This window comes from Nannobrachium achirus (genome assembly GCF_963921795.1).
Source record: "Nannobrachium achirus genome assembly, chromosome: 2".
Taxonomy (NCBI): Eukaryota; Metazoa; Chordata; class Actinopteri; order Myctophiformes; family Myctophidae; genus Nannobrachium; species Nannobrachium achirus.
Genome location: NC_137811.1, coordinates 61,657,716 through 61,676,893, shown reverse-complemented (window position 1 = coordinate 61,676,893; position 19,178 = coordinate 61,657,716). Strand labels below are relative to the sequence as shown.

At 43.4% G+C, this 19,178-nt stretch overlaps 1 protein-coding gene across 1 annotated transcript in view; it reads right to left on the bottom strand.

The window, feature by feature from the left end:
* Positions 1–9,960, bottom strand: part of g6fl (g6f-like) — a gene marked incomplete at its 3' end in the record, with an annotated part of 23,898 nt that extends 13,938 nt beyond the window's left edge. The window contains exons 1-3 of the mRNA XM_080743208.1: positions 9,842–9,960; positions 8,424–8,762; positions 5,831–6,097 (exon numbers count right to left, since the gene is read on the bottom strand). Coding sequence (XP_080599334.1) covers positions 5,831–6,097; positions 8,424–8,762; positions 9,842–9,920 — 685 coding nt within the window. The 5' untranslated portion in view covers positions 9,921–9,960. The remainder of the gene's footprint in view (positions 1–5,830; positions 6,098–8,423; positions 8,763–9,841) is intronic.
* Positions 9,961–19,178: the final 9,218 nt, after the last annotated feature.

The window sequence follows — 19,178 nt, the reverse complement described above, 5'->3', positions numbered from 1 at the left end:
ATTCTGAAGATGGAGCTGCCATGCACAAGGGTGTCACACCAAATTCTGGGCCCTGGGTACAAGGATTGCACTCAACTATTGAAAAATAGCAGATATCCACCTCTTTCCGTTGGAATTTACTGGAGATTTTTTTGCACCACACTTCCGGTTAACAGCAGACATACAAGCTCACGTCGCGTTGCAGATGCAGCCGTGCAACTTCTGCGCAATGCACAATGAGATGTTGGAAAGTTGTGGATACAAGCTCACAGCGCGGCAATGAGTACTGCGCTGCGAGCTTGTAGATCTGCAATTCTTGGAAAATCGTGAAAATGTGTGCAAGTCTTTGAATATTTCAAATCTTTCTAAGGTTTTTTGAAAAACCTATGTTTATCCTCAAACTTTTTCATGTGAAGGACCCCCAAAATGATATGTATTTGGCCACGGACCCCCATCTCAAAATATTTAGTTCCAGCCAGGAACCCCCCAGAAGCAAAATTTGAGTTACAAATGTTCGCTTAAAAATACTTATATTCAAAGATTTGCACACGTTTTCACGACTCTTCAAAAATAGCAGATCTACAAGCTCGCAGCGCGGCACTCGGTGCCATGCTGTGAGCTTGTAGATCTGCTATTTTTCAATAGCTAAAGTATAAAATAATTAAGGCCCCTCCACCTTGGGCCCTAGTAACCCCCCCCCCCCTTGTGACACCCCTGGCCATGCAAGAGGAGAAGAGGAAAGCCAAAGATTTATTTATGTTTTATGGCTGCAGTCAATGAAAAAGAACATGTAGGTGGCTGGAGTGAGCGAGGAAGATGCAGAAAACAGAAGCAGATGGAAACAGATGACCATGACCCGCTGTGGCTAATTCTGGGATAACCGATCAGATATGAAAGTGATCCCAATTCTGTTTAACTTTTTCTTTTTTCTTTTTTCTTTTTACTACCCAGAATTCAAATCTATACTACTCGGATAGGGATTCATCACATCCGTGAGAATGTAGAATTGCCAATTCTGCTTTGCAGAAAGCTGAATTCATTTCAAGCTTCGTCTCCCTCCAGTCTTTGCCTTTCTTGCATATCTCTCCCAGACTTTTGGGTTGAACTAGTGGTACAGGTTTAATCATATCTCCCAAGTGGCATTTCTGTGTTCCTAATCTCTCTCATCTTTCACATTCCACATTTGAATTGCATGCTGTCTCAATTACACACCCTGTCCCTCTTTTAATCATTGTGCTCCATTGTCCCTCTGGCCCACTTGGGGATGGATGGCACTCCTCTCCTTCAACCTAGCCACAGACAAGTATTTTAATGTTACTTCTCTGCTGTCCTCATGTGACCTCTCCTTATCTCCCTTTTCTCGTACAGACAGAGCTGGTGAAGTATTGGACCTGGCGTTATCTAGAGGCTGCTCTGCCTCTATAACTTCTTTGTGTCTGTTTAGCCTCCCAGGATTTTCACATCTCCCGCTTTTGCGTTCAGTTCACTAGGGCTTCCAGTTTCTGCCGGCACCCAGTACAAAACACTGGTGATGAACAACAAGGCAATGGAGGGCATGGTGCCCCTTACCTACTGGACAATATCCAACGCCACACCACTTACCGCTCACTTGGATCAGCTAATACAGGAATTTTATTAAAAATGTCCTTAAAGGGGTCATACAATTTTCTTTGTGGCTTTTCTCATGTTTCCTGACCTCATTTACACCCCCAAAAAAAGAAAATTAACATTCAACATTCAGTGGTTTTTCTGTAATCTGTAGTTTTTTGAATAATAGGGCTCAGAAAAATTTGCCTCTGGACTAACGCATCATCATCCAGGGGAGGATGTGGTAGTAGGGGAGGGTGTATCACCTTTTATGTTACTTTCCACTGTGTTTGTATCGTTCCAATGCACCTTTTACCATTTACCAGTTCAGTTGTTGAGTTCACCCTCACCTACAACCACATCCTCCCCTGGATGATGATGCGTTAGTCCAGAAGCAAATAAACCCACTTTTCTGAGCCTAATTATTCCAAAAACTGCAGATTACAGAAAAACCACTGAATGTTGAATGTTCAAGTGGACGACTGGGATTTTTTCTTTTCAATGAATCACTCATTCACTCAGTTTATTCATTGCTTGGCTGAAGCTCAAATTCAGTTGTTTGTTGCAGACATTAACTGAAACACAGACTCACGGACTGGATCAGTCATAGTGCAACACGTTCAGCCAAACGTACCCGCCCTCTTATGGGATCTAAACTCCAGGATCTTGTGTTGTGTTGCACACTCAAAATGTGCCTCAACATGTTTATTTAATTGACGAATGGAATGGCCCAAACTACACAGTTTACCGTGCGGACAGGACACGTTTATCTCTAGTGATTGGTTAGGGGAAATCAAATCCCCTCTCCCTTGGAAATCTCTTATAGAGGGGAGGCAATGTCAGACTGAAGCATTCAGTCTTCAGTCTGATAGGCTATCTGCAACCTCCCCCTCCTTTTCCCCCTCTATTTCATCTGTCTTTGACGGTCTCTGACCTCTCTCCTCCAAGTCAACATGCCTGTGTCCACCAGTTACTTGATTATCTGAAACGCTCAGAGCTGAGCAAACATATCTCAGAGCAGCTGAAAGGACGTTGCCCAAAACTGGCCAATTAGATGACCCCTCCTACTTTCATGCACCCATCTCTCTGAGTCCTCTTTCTAACATTACCTACTTTAAAAAAAATGTTTATTGGATTTTGTCAGAAGCATTCATTGCATAATATCAATATCATATTGCAATGCCTCATATTGAGCCCAATTATGAAAAAAGTTACATAACAGGTTTGTTTTAGTTTTTTCCCCCCAAACGAAAACACAAAAGACAAGATTCTTACAAGACTTACTAGAAATATGATACAAATAAAACGATAGCAATACACAGAAACACACACAAAAAAGCTATCACTATGACACTATCGCTATCTGCAGTTAAGGTCCTGGAACTGGTATCATCCAACTCTTCTCTAGAACCCATCCTCTCCTCCATTTTCCAGACCGTTGCCTCTGATCTACTACCATTCATTACTACCGTAATCAACATCCCATCTGCCTTGGTCAGCCAGAGTTACTCTGCTCCTCTAGAAACGAACTCTCGACCCCTCCAAAGTCAAGAACTACAGACCGGTATTGTTGTTGTTTGTTTCTAACTAGGTGTCACAGCATAACTCCCAACCTGTCAAGATTGAAGCCGGCCCACTCCAATGAAACAGCTCCAGCAAGAACCTGGGAGTTGTGCTGGACAGTCAGCTGTCCCTCGAGGCAAACATTGCTTGCAGGGATCACAAGATTGTGTATATGTTTTCTCTGAGACCATAGACCGTTCTCCCTACTGACTCGCAAGCAGTGGCATGACCTCCTCCCATCGGTCAGGACAAAAGACTCTCCCCATTTTCCTCACCTCCTGAGACTCGACCTCACCCCTAGTAATTACTTCTCATTGCCAACTTTTTGATAGATGCTAGTCATATTATGCAGATGTTATTTATTTGTTCACATATTTATTTTATTTTGATGTGTAGACAGATGTGAAGACAGATGCTAGGTTTGATATTTACCTGATATTCTGGTTACTTTGTAGCCCTTAATTGTTTCCTTTGCACTCTATTTCATTTGTTAACTAGAGTTCATGCCATTTAGAGCATCTGCTAAATGCCTACATTTTAATAACGGCCTATCAAATATTTCCGTGGGTGGAAAAACACAAAAACTCTGCTGCAACGGTAGATGTCACTCAACCCTAATGTCGGCTGTATGCAATGCAAAAGCCAACGTTGAGAATCAGGGCATCTGGAACCATTCCAAAAATAATACTTCACAGAGACAAAACTTTTGTTGTTATCGGGGAGAAGAAAATGAGTTGCTGTCTGCAAAACAACATGATTTCGCTCCCACAATGAGAGGTAAAGAATGTTATAGGTGGATGCTTGCATGTCATGAATTCAAAATGTGTATTTTGAAACGCTGAGGAAGGCCCATAGGCTGAAACGCGTCAGTTTCTCTAGATAGTCTGCTGCTGCTGTGCTTATGTATAACTAAAGACATTTTTAAGTCATTATTCAAGAGGGTGCAGATATTCCTTTCATTTTGAGTTCTACATGAAAATTGCACCCAAAAAACTAGACATTTCCACAAGACTCCTGCAGAGAGCGCGTCTTCTCCTGATGGTACTGATCCAAATAGGAGTATTGTTCAAAATGTGTATTAAAATGATGGTTGAGAACTTGAGACCTTGAAATGTGGGACTTGTGAGTCACAAGTCGGGTCACAAATTGTGACTTGACCTGAACACTGTGACGTGGAACTCGACATTTGATGGTTATAAGACTTAAGACCAACGTATAACTTGGAAGGCTGCGACTTAAGTCTCAACTTTGGAGAAAGTGTGAAGAGTGAAGAGAGGAAGGTCAAAGGAAGGCCGAGATGTGGGAGGGTGAGTGAGAACATAGAAAGGAGTGAGAGAAACTGGTGATTGCTACATTATACAGTAAAAGGAGAGAGCGAGAGGCGACAGGCCGGAGGGAGATTAGAAAAACACGATGGTGCAAAGAGGAGATGCTCTGGAAAAGAGGATTGGTAAGCGAGAAGAGGAATGAGATCGAGGGAGGCCGAGCGGAAGAGGATGAATGGAGAGCGAGGTGGTATGGCGACAGAGAGAGAGAGCGCAAACGGAACAACAAGAGTGAAGGGAGATATATAGAGAGAGGGTGGTTGACGGCAACAATGGAGGATTATGTTCTTATGTTCTGAGAAGCTCTTCTCTCAGTTTGTGTTTTGCATTCTGCTCTGCTGCTGACAGCAAGCTGCTGACACAGGCATTTGAGAGCGCTTGTTGTTGTGTTCTGTAAGTCACTCACCGTGCGTTATGTTACTGAAAGAGGCCACCTTGGCAGCTGCAGAGAGATGGAAAAAGGCAAAGTAAAAGTAAATACAAAAAGCGGAAGTGATCAATAATACATGAATATGGCAGCCAAATACGAAATTCAATTGAGGGGGTTGAGTAGTTGGAATTTTAGTGCCGAACTTACAGACTACACACAGAAAAGTGGTCTGTAAATGTGACTACTTTGAAGAAGCATTGCAACAGGATGCTTAAATAAGTAATGCCGTGCCAGTCGGTCGCCTCTGGCACTGGTGGTGCCCGTCTCACACCGTCGACGGCAGCAATAACAAACTATCTTTTTGTTTTGCAACTCTTTTGCTCTTTCCCTCCCTCTGTACTGTCCTCTGGCCTATCTCCCTCCATTTTCTTCCCTAATAAGAGTGTGGCTAGTCCAGTGTGCAGTTTAGTTTTTTGTTTTTTTATACCTTGAGTTAGTATTAGATAATGTAGAAAGCTGAGAGGGAGAAGGGCATTGAATTTGTGCAGCTGTTGTAGCAAGCAAGGAAAATTAACCATTGACACAATATACTCCCTTCCTCCGGCCTCGCTTTTTTTGCTTGATTAGACAATACTAAACGTAGAGCACTGGTGCTCAACTTTAGGTCGGGACCCCCAGGGGTCCTTGATTGGGTCCCCATGTAAATGATTGATAGTTGACCAAATTTACCCTTAACAGTCTGTAATTCCAAATAAGGACCCATTTGGTTTATATATAAACACTGGAGGTTAAATAAACACTGAGGATTTTACAGTGTATTTGGGGATCCCGTCAGAAATAAATAACAAACAAATGGGGGTCTGCATGTTAAACTGTGAGTCTGCAGTAGAGAGACACAGAATGATGGGGCAGGAAATGAGACAGCACAGCAGGAAGCATTATAAACCACATGCGAATGTGTCTAAACCAGTGGTCATGCAATTCTCCCTCTACCCCCCCATCTCACTGTCCACGGCGACGTCCACATTGAAGGCGAAGAGAGGGCTGCTGCTGTTGCCATTAGGGTGAACCACGCAGGTGTAGGCCCCGCTGTCTGCAGGCTGGAACTGTGGCAGCTTGGCCACGATGCCCACGTTCCTCATGGTCTCTGACCTCATGGGCCGGCCGCCAGGGGCCGCCCAGCTGATCCTGGTGTAGGCGAAGCCAGGGCTGACGTCTGCGATCAGCCGCAGAATGCTGTTCTGAACAACGGGTGGACTCGGCGCGATGGTGACTGGAGATGGTAGGGGGAAAATAAGAGAGAGAGGCGTGATAGTACGAGGCACGAAGATAGATGTTTTTAATATGCATTTACTTATCGCATGGATGACATGTGCATAATGATGCTGAGGATGTGATTTGATGCGCATTGCAGAGTGATTAAGAAGTGCTTAAGTAAAGTACACAACGGTAGCAAGAGATATTTATGAAAGAGCTAAATGCATAAGACATATGCTTTATGCATAAAGAGGTTTACAGGAGAAGAATACTGTGCTGTCTTTCATGTATTAAACTGAAGAAAGGAGCAAGGTATGAGTTCCTTACAGGGGATTTGTGGTGTAAAACCCTAATATTTGTTGTGTTGATATAATATGTTGACTTTTTTGCAATCATAGTATGCAGACTATGTATATTGTGGCATCCAGCCCACACAGCATGGCCCTGGGCCACAAAGAAGACAGCTAGGTAGAGTGTGGGAGGGCCTGCTGTGGCAGAACTGTAGAGAGCACAGGTGAGCAGTATCAGCAAATAAGATGACCTATTTGAGGCTGACAACTTTGTTCCCTCAACAAAGAGAAAGGTTGCTATTAAGTGATAATAATAATAATAAAAAATAATAATACAACTTAAAAGAAGCGACTGCACAATCTCAATCCGGCCTGTGATGTACTCAAAGGTACACAAAAATGACCCCCCAAAAATCTAAAATATAGGTTTTTCTTTCCCCAAAACCTATTACATCAATGCTGCATTTTATTCCTTTAGCCTAATAATAAAACACATCACAATTATCGCTGATAGAACAGTCTGCCTTGGATCTATAACATAATGCACCAGAGACACCATGTCGTGGTGTGTCAAGACAACTGACAAGATATACATTATAGACTTATTTAAAAGTAATCTGTTCATTGTAACCTAAGAGTACACCAGAGCTGTAAAAATCAATATTGTGTAAGAAGGTCCTTGGGTTGTGAAGCAAGGACACTGGTCTTCTGGCCTGGCAAATAGCCTATTGTACCTATTGTAAAGCAATATGAGGTGTTTGACCAAATTCAAACAGTTGTAACGTAATTGAGCAATACAACAGGTGTTTCAAGTTTCAATTCAATTCAATAAAATTCTGTTCTCAGTCTCAAATGTGTGGTCTTTCACAGGCACGTGCACACATAGACATCAAAGGGGGCTTGAGCCCCTGCCCCTTTATCCGTCTGTAAAAAGTGCCCTCTCCAGACCATGAATGCAGTTTTTACTATGGTGAAAGAAATGCAAATGCCAGCTCTTTCCATGCCACACCTGAAGGCAGCTTTGGAGATAATTAATTGCCTTGTCCAAACTCTCCTGAACTTGAATCCAGCATCTTATGTTGAAAGAATTGCCCTCTCTTTGTAGAAATCAAGCATCAAAAATAGTCGACCTCCAAGCTCGGAGGTCTGCTATATTCGATATTTTTACCAATGGGCCCTTTTAGAAGGTTCAGCCCCTGCCTCTCTAAAATTCTCTGCACGTCCCTGGGTCTTTCACTCACTTCATCGAAGACAGTATGGCCCTCTGGGAAAAAATGCACCCACCACTGCTCTAAGGGACAAGAGACTCAAACCATGCCAGAAAAATTACATCACAGCACAACAGAGCAAACGGACCCCCTCACTGTCAGGGTTATATACGCATGCAGGCCTGTCTTGGTGTACACCACACATGCACTCGCCTACTGTACTTGCTGAAAATATATTGAAGTATGACTCATCTGACCCTTTCATGGCCTATGGTTCTTTCACGGCTGAATTCTCAAATGTGCATTCGTCTTTGTAATATTGAAACCCAACTATAACATGTAGGCTATTTATTTATTTCATTGACATTCACAGTCACCTGCTGAAGAGTACTTGTTCTTGTTTTTCCTTTTAATGTATACAGTCTGCGGCCATCGAATGTGCACTTTCAAACGCAATTAGTTTCCCTATTTACTGATCTCTCTCTCTCTCTCTCATAGATCGAAATGAAGCCAGCTCCTATTGAGTCATTAGCCAGTTGAGCAGTGTTTGTGACTGAAGCTCCTGCCATCCGTGCCCCAATAATGAACCCTCTTTCATAGTCAATTAGACATTTTACTCGTGCTATCTTGATCTGAATTGAGGTCAAGTGGGCCTGCACAGCGTTTTAATGCATGCCACACAATGATGTTGAATTGCGTAAACACTCAAACCCGGTATACTTTGTTATATGGCGAATTGCCGATCTACAAGCTCACAGCGCATTGCATCATGAGTAGGCTTGTAGACATGCTATTTTGCAGTATATATAGGCTATGTACACATATTTAACGTGTTGTATTTTACCTGTAAGCACAGCCAACAGTATGATCCTCTCCCTCACTTTCCTTTCCTGTCGTTTGATCAAGCATGAGTAGAGTCCTCCATCCACCCTTTCAGGAAGGAAGCATAGAGAGAAGTTCCCGGTGTCTTGAAAGTTGCTGTCAGTCCACCTCATGGATGCCTTGGAGGCTCCGCCAGAAAACTCCTTCCTCTCATTGGCCGAGAGGACCAGCTTCCACTTGCTGTCCCCGGGCGACTTCATTTTCCAGTTGATGGTCACGGCGCCCCTTGCCGCCCGGTCCACGCACGTCAGGGTAGCCGGTCTGCCCACGATTGTCACCACTACATCGTCCCAGTTGCTGTCTGAGGGCAGGAATGAAGGAGAACAGTTTCACATTGGCATTTCACCAAGGCAACTCAAGGGAAAACCATCAGGAAACGTTCTGCATGGCTTACGGAAAATGTAATGACACTGTGTTTTCCCGCTCTGCATGTTTTGGCTGAGTCAGACCAGGTCAACCTTATGAGTGAACCCTTGAAGCCAATCAATGGTATCAATCGACCAGCTGCGTGCAAGGGCAAAATAAAAAATCACTAAGGAAGAAGGTTAATGCCAGCCTCTCCTTGACTCACAACGAGGTAAACTTGTATTGACTGAGACGCTGGGATCCGAAAGTACTTTGTTCATTTGTGAGCACTAGCCCTTACCCGTTCAAAGATATGAGCTCTGAACTGGTGCTTACATGATAATATGTAGGAGCATCAATGTAAGAAATACCCGTTTCGTTTAATGGCTACAGAGATACTGTGTACCGATCTGCATGATTTTTGGACAACATCTATAACGGGGCCAGACAACCCCCCCACCCGCGTGTGCGCACGCACGCACACACACACACACACACACACACACACACACACACACACACACACACACACACACACACACACACACACACACACACACACACACACACACACACAGCTGGTTAAACATGTTGCCTCATGCTAGATGCAGAATAGATAAGCCTCATGCTAGATGCAGAATAGATAGTAGATACACCATAAAAATGCTAATATACAGCATATGATTTGTGAAAGTGACAAACGGGCTTCACAGTTATGTCAGGTGCGTTCATATGCTTATGGTGATGCGATTTCAGATCAATTGCTCCAGCCATTGAGGAGAAACGCTGTGACAGACACTCAGACACTCAGACACTCAGACACTCAGACAGACAGACACTCACTCAGACATTCCGAAAATTATATGTTAGATATCAAGATCATGTTTAAACTCTAAGAAGAGCCACAGGAAGAGAGTAGCATACTGCACCAGATGGAACATCCAAGAAGCAAAACTGTCAAAAATAAACTAACCAACAAAGAGCCTTCCTCAGATACTTCCTTCTAAAACTTCCAAACAAACACTCCATCCATACCTGTAACGGATGCACCCAAGAGTGACGGCAGTAACACCAAGGAAGAAGCAAGGATGAAACAAAGAAAGCCAAACTCCATGATGCATCACCCACTCCCTCTCTTTGCACCAGTCTTCTTTCTCACACTCCCACAATGTATCCAGTCTTGTCCAGAGTATTGAAAAAACATGTCTTTAGAACCAACAGTATCTATAAGTGACAGCAGGGCCTGGTCATGTGCCCTTCCTCTGAACAGGATATGACATGAGTAATATTGGGATAATCAACAGGAAGGGGCCTGCCACTATTCTGCATTTAAGTATTGTGTTTGTGTGTGATAAACTGGTTGTAAGAGAATGTGCTGTGTGTGTGTGTGTGTGTGTGTGTGTGTGTGTGTGTGTGTGTGTGTGTGTGTGTGTGTGTGTGTGTGTGTGTGTGTGCGTGTGTGTGTGTGTGTGTGTGTGTGTGTGTGTGTGTGTGTGTGTGTGTGTGTGTGTGTGTGTGTGTGTGTGTGTGTGTGTGTGCGCGTGCGTGCGTGCGTGCGTGCGTGCGTGGGTATGTGTGTGTGTTGTGTACAGTATATCCATGGCTAATCTTGCAAACCTCTACACCGACCAGTGTCAAATGTATTGTGCACATTGCCAGCAGGCCAAGGAACTCAATTCTCTCAGTTGTTCAAATCCATTAACAACTATATATATTATTTGAGTGAGTTTTTAATCTGATTCATAATCCCTGTGGGCTATGGTCAATTTGGAGTGTACATGGAGGCCAGTATATGTATGGAACCAGAACAATATTTAAGCAAGACTTATGTAATTGTTAGGCTATACTTTTTATTTTTAGATTTACTTAACCAGGGAAGATTGGTTGAGAATGTGTGCTATTTTTCCAACAAAAACCTGACAGCTTCCCATTACCAATCTGGGAACCCATCATCAAAGAAAGGGTCGACGCACACTCGGTCTATCTCTCTGTCACAAATGCACTCCTCTAACCTACCCACATGGTCATGGTCACATGTTCAATCTCTGTACGCCCAAAGAAAGAGCTGTGTCTGTGTACTGTCCTCCTGGATCAGTTGGCAGCCGAGTGTGAAGCGGCTGGGATGAGGATCAGGTTGTCAGTAGGAAACTGGTGGATGGTCCGATCCAGGTAGGGAATGAGTACTTTACTTAAACCAAGTGAAGGAATTCAAGTATCTTGGTTTTGCGTCTTCATTTCGCTGTAGCACGCTGTGATGAAAAGAGAGCTGAGCCAGAAGGCAAAGCTCTTGATCTACCGGTCAATCTTCGTTCCTACTCTCACCTTTGGTCGTGAAATGTGGGTCATGACCGAAAGAACAATTACAAGATCACAGATACAAGCAGCCACAATGAGTTTTCTCAGGAGTGTTGCTGGCATCTGCCTTAGGGATGATATGAGTGAGAAGCTCAGTCATCCATGAGACAGAAAAAGGGCCATGTTGAGGTGGTTTGGGCATCTAGTAAGGATGCCTCCTGGGATCCTCCCTAGGAAGGTTTCCCAGGCGTGGCCAGGGCAAGGGAAGTCTGGGATTCTGTGCTGGTACAGCTAAATCTGCGACCTGACTCCAGATAAGCCGGCATGGGTCAATGGATGGATGGATGCATGGATAATATGAGACACCTAGTAACTTTCTATCCATAGTTATAGCTTTCACAGGGAAGCCATGCCATTATTAGAAATACCGTGCAGAAACTTGTGACCCTGCATACAATTTGACAAAAGACCATCCAGGAGAATGTGTAGCTGTCATGTATTCATGTGAGTATCACAAGATGTATGTGAATAGAGGCTAAAAAGGGAAAGAAAAAAATCCCATAAGGAAGGCAGAGAGGCAAGGGCAACTTGGCAAGAGATGAAAAATAAAGCGAGAAATAAAGAGTTTGGGTTGGTGTGGGAGTGCGGCAACCCCTAGGCTACATGTCCTTACATCCCATAAATGTCTTTAATTAAGCTAAAGGTATTATCGGCTCCTCTGAGCACTATTACAGATTGCTCCATAATTACCACTGGGTGAACGAGGGCGGCGGGGAGAGGGAGAAAAGGGAGCTAGAGATAGAGACATGCTGTGAGGTGCTGTATTGTAGGTGTCTGAAGACAGAGGAAGTCTGGAAGAAAGGAAATCAGGGAAGAGGGAGAGAGGGAGAGTGGTAGAGGGAGACAGGTAGACGGTGAGGAGGGCGGCTGAGGCACGGAATGAGGGGTAAAACCTCAGAACTAAAACAAGAGTCGAGAGCTAGAGATGGGAGAATGAGAGAGAGAAAGAAAGCTAAAGGGAGATAGACAGACAGGGAGAGAGAGTGAGAGAGCAAGGAAGCAGGGAAGGAATGACTTCAAAGGATGCATGTGGCATGGGTGACACATACAGAGTGGATTTGAACCCTTGGCCCCTCCTCTACATGGCCAAATAATCACCATAAGCCCTCGTTCCGTCTAATGAATCCAACCACCAATAGGCTAATATCAGTTAACCGTGAGCTCCATTATCACTGCCTCAGACACCCCTCAGGATGGAGGCTTACAATGGCTGGAAAAAAAAAAGCTGGGAGAGAGTGAAGGACAAACGAACAAAAGGAAATCGAGTGACACTGGGATAGAAGTGTGCATGGATAGGGTACAGAAAAGAGGGAGGAAGGTATGGTGTGGAGGAGGGGGGAGGAAGAGGAGAGTTTAAGTGGATTTTTACAATAGTATTTAATGATGTATGCTGTATAAAAACTCATTCATTGTGTTGTACTGTACATTTTTTTTATGGAGAAAGCATTATGTGTTGAGATTAATGTCACTGGGTCGTGTTCATTTGAAGTTGTACTAGGTAACTTTTTTTTTATGAATACATTTTTATGAGTATTTTAACACACTATAATAACTTATACAATTAGGGTGGTTGTAATTGGTCTCCATGCTCTTTTGTTGAGACATTTAGATCCTGTGTCGACACGTCACACAACCTTTGACACCGTTTCTGTTTTGACATGAATTTTGCCCTGAAAGGTCAAAATTCCTCTAACAATGCAGCAGTCTCTGTTAGCTCAGTTGTAAAGATTTGAGAAAGAGACCTGGATTCAAACCCGGATTCAAAGTTACATACGGTGGTGTTGCTTTATATTTGTCTGTACAGTATTTGAGGGGGGGGGGGGGGGGACCATGACTGATGGGTAAGTTACAGGGAGCATCTCCTGGAATGTGTGTACTTTACATCCTTTGCCACAAAAAGAAGGGGGGAAAAAAAGAAAAGAAAAAAGTTGCCAGCATACTTCTATTCTGTCATTACGTTGATGTCAAAAGTTTGATGTCGTCAATCAAGGAAACCACTGCTACACTCCACCGTCTTGGCCAGCATCTCGGGGAAAGAGGCCAAGAAACAGAGCTGGTTGTCTGCTCACTCACGGAGAGGATATTGAGGGAGCCCTGGCCAGATTTGTGGTAAGTGTTTCAGGCCATTCATCAGGCAGGCCTCCATGTCCACCTGGGGAAATGCAACCTCCTGTAGAGGAGGTGTCCCTGGGATATGTGATGAATGGAGAATGGGTCATGACCGACCCTAATCAAAGACCATGCTGTAAAAGACTGGCCCCCCTGATCAGAGAGCTGTGCCCTTCCTGGTTCTGGCCAAGGCTATGATAGACGAAGGTAAGGTCTGTCCACAGGCGCACTCATTCAATGTCATTTTGACTATGCATGACTATGCATGATTATTCAAGTTTCTTTATTAGGCTAAACCCCTTGAGATGTGCCATCTTGTTTTAGAGGGGGGGGCCCCAACATAAATACATGTTACAATTGTTACATGTATACAGAGTAGGACTCTGTATACACAAAGGCACAAAACAAACTAGTCAGAACCTCACACCTTCTGAAGGACTCACTTAACCCCTGCTCATTATGGGGTGCGTAGCATTGTTTCGACGTCTCATTACTCCGACGTGGCGTTGGTCCGACTCTCCCCATTGACTAACACTATCTCTAACCCTAACCCTAACCGGAGTAACCGCACGCCGGACTAATGAGATGTCAGACTTTCGCAACGCTCCGCTCATTATGCTAGAATCAGGGTAGAGGACAGAGTACATAAACGTATAATGTGTCTGGTTTTCAAGTTACTCAAGGGACCAGTGCCCATGTACCTGTCTAACTACTTCAAAACAGCGTTAACGCCCGCCAGAGGGAGCTCCACTGATCTCATCCCTCTCAGATTCTGCACAAACATGGGGATGAATTCATTCTTCTGTTATGCTACCAAAATATGGAATGCCTAATAGCAGCCATCAACAAGTGCTATTCCTTACCCTCCTTCAAACCTCGCTTGACAAAATAAATTACACCCCACTGTTTTTCTGTAAATATACTTTTGCTGCTCCCTCCTAGTATTGATGGTTTCCTCATTTTCCTCTACTAGCCCTTACCCGTTCAAAGATATGAGCTCCGAAATGATGTGCAGTGGGTGGGTTATGGGATGTGCACTGTGCACACAGTATATGAGGGATGGAAAGTAACTTTAACTGGTGCTTGCATGATAATATGTAGGAGCATCAATGTAAGAAATACCCGTTTCGTTTAATGGCTACAGAGATACTGTGTACCGATCTGCATGATTTTTGGACAAAATCTGTAACAGGGCCAGACAACCAACCCCCCCCCCCCCCCCCCCCCCCCCCGCCCCCTGCACACACACACACACACACACACACACACACACACACACACACACACACACACACACACACACACACACACACACACACACACACACACACACACACACACAGAGCTGGTTAAACATGTTGCCTCATGCTAGATGCAGAATAGATATGCCTCAAGCTAGATGCAGAATAGATATAGGTACACCATAAAAAATGCTAATATACAGCATATGATTTGTGAAAGTGACAAACGGGCTTCACAGTTATGTCAGGTGTGTTCATATGCTTATGGTGATGCGATTTCAGATCAATTGCTCCAGCCACTGAGGAGAAACGCTGTGACAGACACTCAGACACTCAGACACTCAGACAGACAGACACTCACTCAGACATTCCGAAAATTATATGTTTGATAGTATTTTATATCTAATTAATTGAATACAAGACCACAATGGAAACAAGCCCTACAGGCTTTTTATGTTATCGTTTTAGCGTTGTTGTATTTAACTGTGTATTTATCTCTGTACTTTTGGAAAACTATTAATTAAGTATTCAATCAATCAAAAACTAGCCAGTCAGCCCCATGAGAGGCAAAACTAGATCCGGAAGTTTGGTGAAATACATTGGAGTCAATGAGAGCCGGCTGGGCCAGCTTGTGAACAAACACTATATCCAAACAATCCTATCCTTTGTCAGTTAATCGGCTCAGGAATATAAAAGAAGACATATCACAGTTTTTGCCAGACCCATGAAATGGGTAGGCCTACATAAGCAAATGTCGGTCTGTCCGGGTTTTCTATATAAAGGGTATATATGATGATGACATGATGATGACATGCCTACAAAAGGCATGATGTCATAAATGATGATGACAGACAGGGGGTCTGGCACAACCAGGTTGACCTGGTCTAGTTTTTTAATCACTTGTTTTTCGATGTGCACACTATATAATTTTCTATCTAATCTAAACAGCTTGACAGTCTTGCGATACTTTGACACGTTCAGAAACATACTTTATGCTCTATATAGATACCTCAATGAAATTATACAGTGTACACATCGAAAAGCAACACAGCAGAAAACAATGTGTGATATTAATGTCTTCTTTTATTTTCCTGGGCAGAGTATTTTACAAAGGTCGCAGTCGTTCAGAAAAGTTTTTTTATTCATAAGCTGGTCCACCTGGTTGTCATTGACTCCAATGTATTCCACAGAATCTCCCAGCTGCAGTTTGCCTCCCAGTGCGACGAATCTGATGGCTGGAATTCCTGGATAGCGAAGATTACGTAGATGACTGTACATTCTTTTGTAATAACCTTGGTTCTGGCATCTAATTATCCGGTTCATAGGGTTCGAACACACTTACACTGGCTGACACATAAAGGATGCGTTTTCCTTTGGGACAAGGCGTGGTTCATCAGTTGTGGGAGACACTCACGGGAACCTCCATCCTGGCATATCCTGACTCGAATGACTGTTCATCATGGAAACAGATGCCTGCGATGAGGGCCTGGGCGCAGTGCTGTCTCAGGAGAGGAAGAGTGGATAAAGATTGGTTGCATATCACAGCTGTTCCTTGAAACGTGCTGAGAGCTACTACTGTGTGACCCAAGAAGAACTGTTGGCATTGATGTGGGCTATGAAGTCTCGCAGTAGCCAGAAGATTATGTTTTTAGCTACCATCTGGGCACAACTATTGAAAAACGGTTAAAGACCACCACCTAAGACAAAAAACAGACCAACGACAGACTCCTTAGACCAGTGGTTCTCAACCTTTTCAGGCTGTGACCCCCAAAATTATCATATTTTAACTATATTTGGCCAATGTTTAATTTGTCATTTTAGAGTCTTAAATACTCTTATTTAAAAGTCGTTAAATTGTCACTTTAGAAATGTGCAGATAACCTCTATACACTTATACTTATGTTGGTTGGTTTGTTTACTGTTGAGTGAGAAAACAATGTTGCACGTTAAGTTGGCGACCCCCCAAAATAATTTGGGGACCCCCCTGGGGGTCCCGACCTACAGGTTGAGAACCACTGCCTTAGACCAACCACAGATTTCCATTAAAGAACAAAAGGTACCACAATGATCAGGGTGGTCATTGTAAATATTTTTTCAATCACAGCGCGTCTTTTTTTTCTTTTCTTTTTTGGTCAATCACAGCGCACCTTTCTTTTGCCAATCACAGTGTCTTTTATTCCACCAATCACAGCGCGTATTTTGATTAGTTTTTTGGCCAAACACAGCGCATATTTTATTCAGTTAATCACAGCGCATCTTTTATTCGGCCAATTTTTTTTTTATATTCATAACCAGACACTGAGCATAAGTATACCGTTCTAGCTAGCTCACTTGAAAGTGTGGCAGTGTGTGAGTACTGTCCCCGACAATGTGTTGAGGAACTTGAGGTGTTCATGTATGCCTTCTTTTCCCCTCTCAGTCGCTCTCCTGCGTGCTATATAACCACCTCAGCTGTGTAAAGCTGAAACCTAGTTTCCCCTGCAGGAATTATAAATGGATTTTATTATTTTAAAGTCAAAACATTATGCTTTTCAACTGATTTAAACTGAGCTGTTGTAGATAAATGCGTAGAGTGGATGCCTACTGAAGAGAAGGTCACAGGTTCGATTCCAGGCTGACTGAACAAGAGTTTGAAATCTGCCATTCTAAGCAACATAATATTTTGCACATTACTCCCATATAAAACGCGCTGACCTCCACCTCCCCTCTGGGATAAGGAGGTTGAATGAGTTGGAGTTTTGTGTGCCTTCTTCTTACCACCACAAATAAAAGAGTGTCTCTATGAGAGAACTTGTCAGCATTCATCTGTCATTCTAGTACTGCGTGGCCAATTAGAGTTCAGTCTGTTTTTCTGGGCTACAGTTGCATAATCTGCTCTCTTATATGAGAGCCTAGGGACTCGAGATGGCACAGTTATGTATTGACTAACTTGAGTATGCAGTGCTACTAATCACATGCTTCAAATCGGCAGACAACAAAAGAATTTGCCTGGTGAAAATTCTGTTAGCGTATTGATACCTTTTCCGTTGAATACTGCTGATGTAATAGACTTTATCAGATCAGACGAACAGTGAATGTAAACGAGCAAACAGTCTAAAAATTGTATTTCAGTTTGTTGATTCACTGGCAGCATGCACAAGAAACATTGCGCTGATTGGTTCAGAATTCAAGACAATTAATCATCTTGAGCTCAAAATCAAAAAGGAATAATAAAAAAAATAGAGCAATTGAAAGACAGGATAACGTTTACATTGGTCTTAGAGCTCTTGGCATGTTAAAAGTGCTGTGTAGGTTAATATAAACATCTATTTACATGTGTCTCTGAGTGTTTGAAACCTAGGCTGCCTCTGACCACAGACAAGCAGCCGGCTGTCCACACAGGTTCTCTGAAAAGACGTCAATCATTTAAACCAGTTACCTTGCTTTTTTTGGCACTGGAATTATTGTAGATTATTTGAAACAGGAGGGAACTATCCACTCAGAGAGGGATCGGTTGGTTAATGTCAGTGAAGAATTCTGATAGCTGCATTGCGCATGCTCTCTAAACAATCAGCTGGAATCCTATCTGGCACTGCTGCTTTGCGTGTGTTAACCTGTTAAGACTATGTGCACCTCTGGGTCAGCAATTAGGGTACCAGTGTGGTGACATCATCCTCTGCACAGTGCACATACCTTGCTGTTTTTTGAGCGGTGGTCACACCGTCTCCATAGCGTGGCCGTGTATGTATCCGTCCGTCTGTGTCTGTATGTAGCCTGCAATACCGTTGAGTGACCAGAGAGGTGCTGTTGAGCAGCCTTGAAATGTACATGCATGCATTGCACACACACACACACACACACACACACACACACACACACACACACACACACACACACACACACACACACACACACACACACACACACACACACACACACACACACACAGCCTTGAAATTAATGGACACCATCGCTCGGTTCACACTGGTGTGATTTTTCTCTTTCTGGGGCTCTGAGGGCTGCAACCAAATCCCCCACCCAGTAGCGCATGCACAAATCAAGATCATCTGTGGACGGACAGACAGACAGACAGACAGACAGACAGACAGACAGACAGACAGTGTGCATGCTCCTGCTAGGTCCATGCCTTTGCTGGCGGGTATGTAGGTCTACTGGAACAATCCTTGTATCTATTTGAAGCTATGGGATAATACTCCATAAAGAGAATATGCAATGGTATATTTTATTCAGGTCACATACAGCCAGGCATGGCTTTTGTGGGCCGTTGACCTTCTTCAAAGTCTTAAACTCCAGATCAGAAGTATAATTTCTTAACATACTGTAGCGAGCTGGGTGAAGCGTGCTGCTAAGGGAAGAGACGGGTTTGATCTGCAATAGGCCTATTAGGGGTTATGAAGATGTAATTACATTGGCTGTAAAACACTTGGGTATAGCGATAAGACCTGAGCATGATAATAGTTTTGCTAGAAGGAAAATAGGCCAAATGGATTGAAATCCCACGCACTGGAACAATTTCTCATCCACCAAGTGTGCCAACAGAAAACTGCATAGGCCTACAGTATATGAATGCAGACTTCTCATGAACTTAACGTATACAACGTATACATAAACAAGCAAATGAAGACGCTCTGTTGTTGGACTTGGCCAATGTGGAGGTGGTTGCAGAG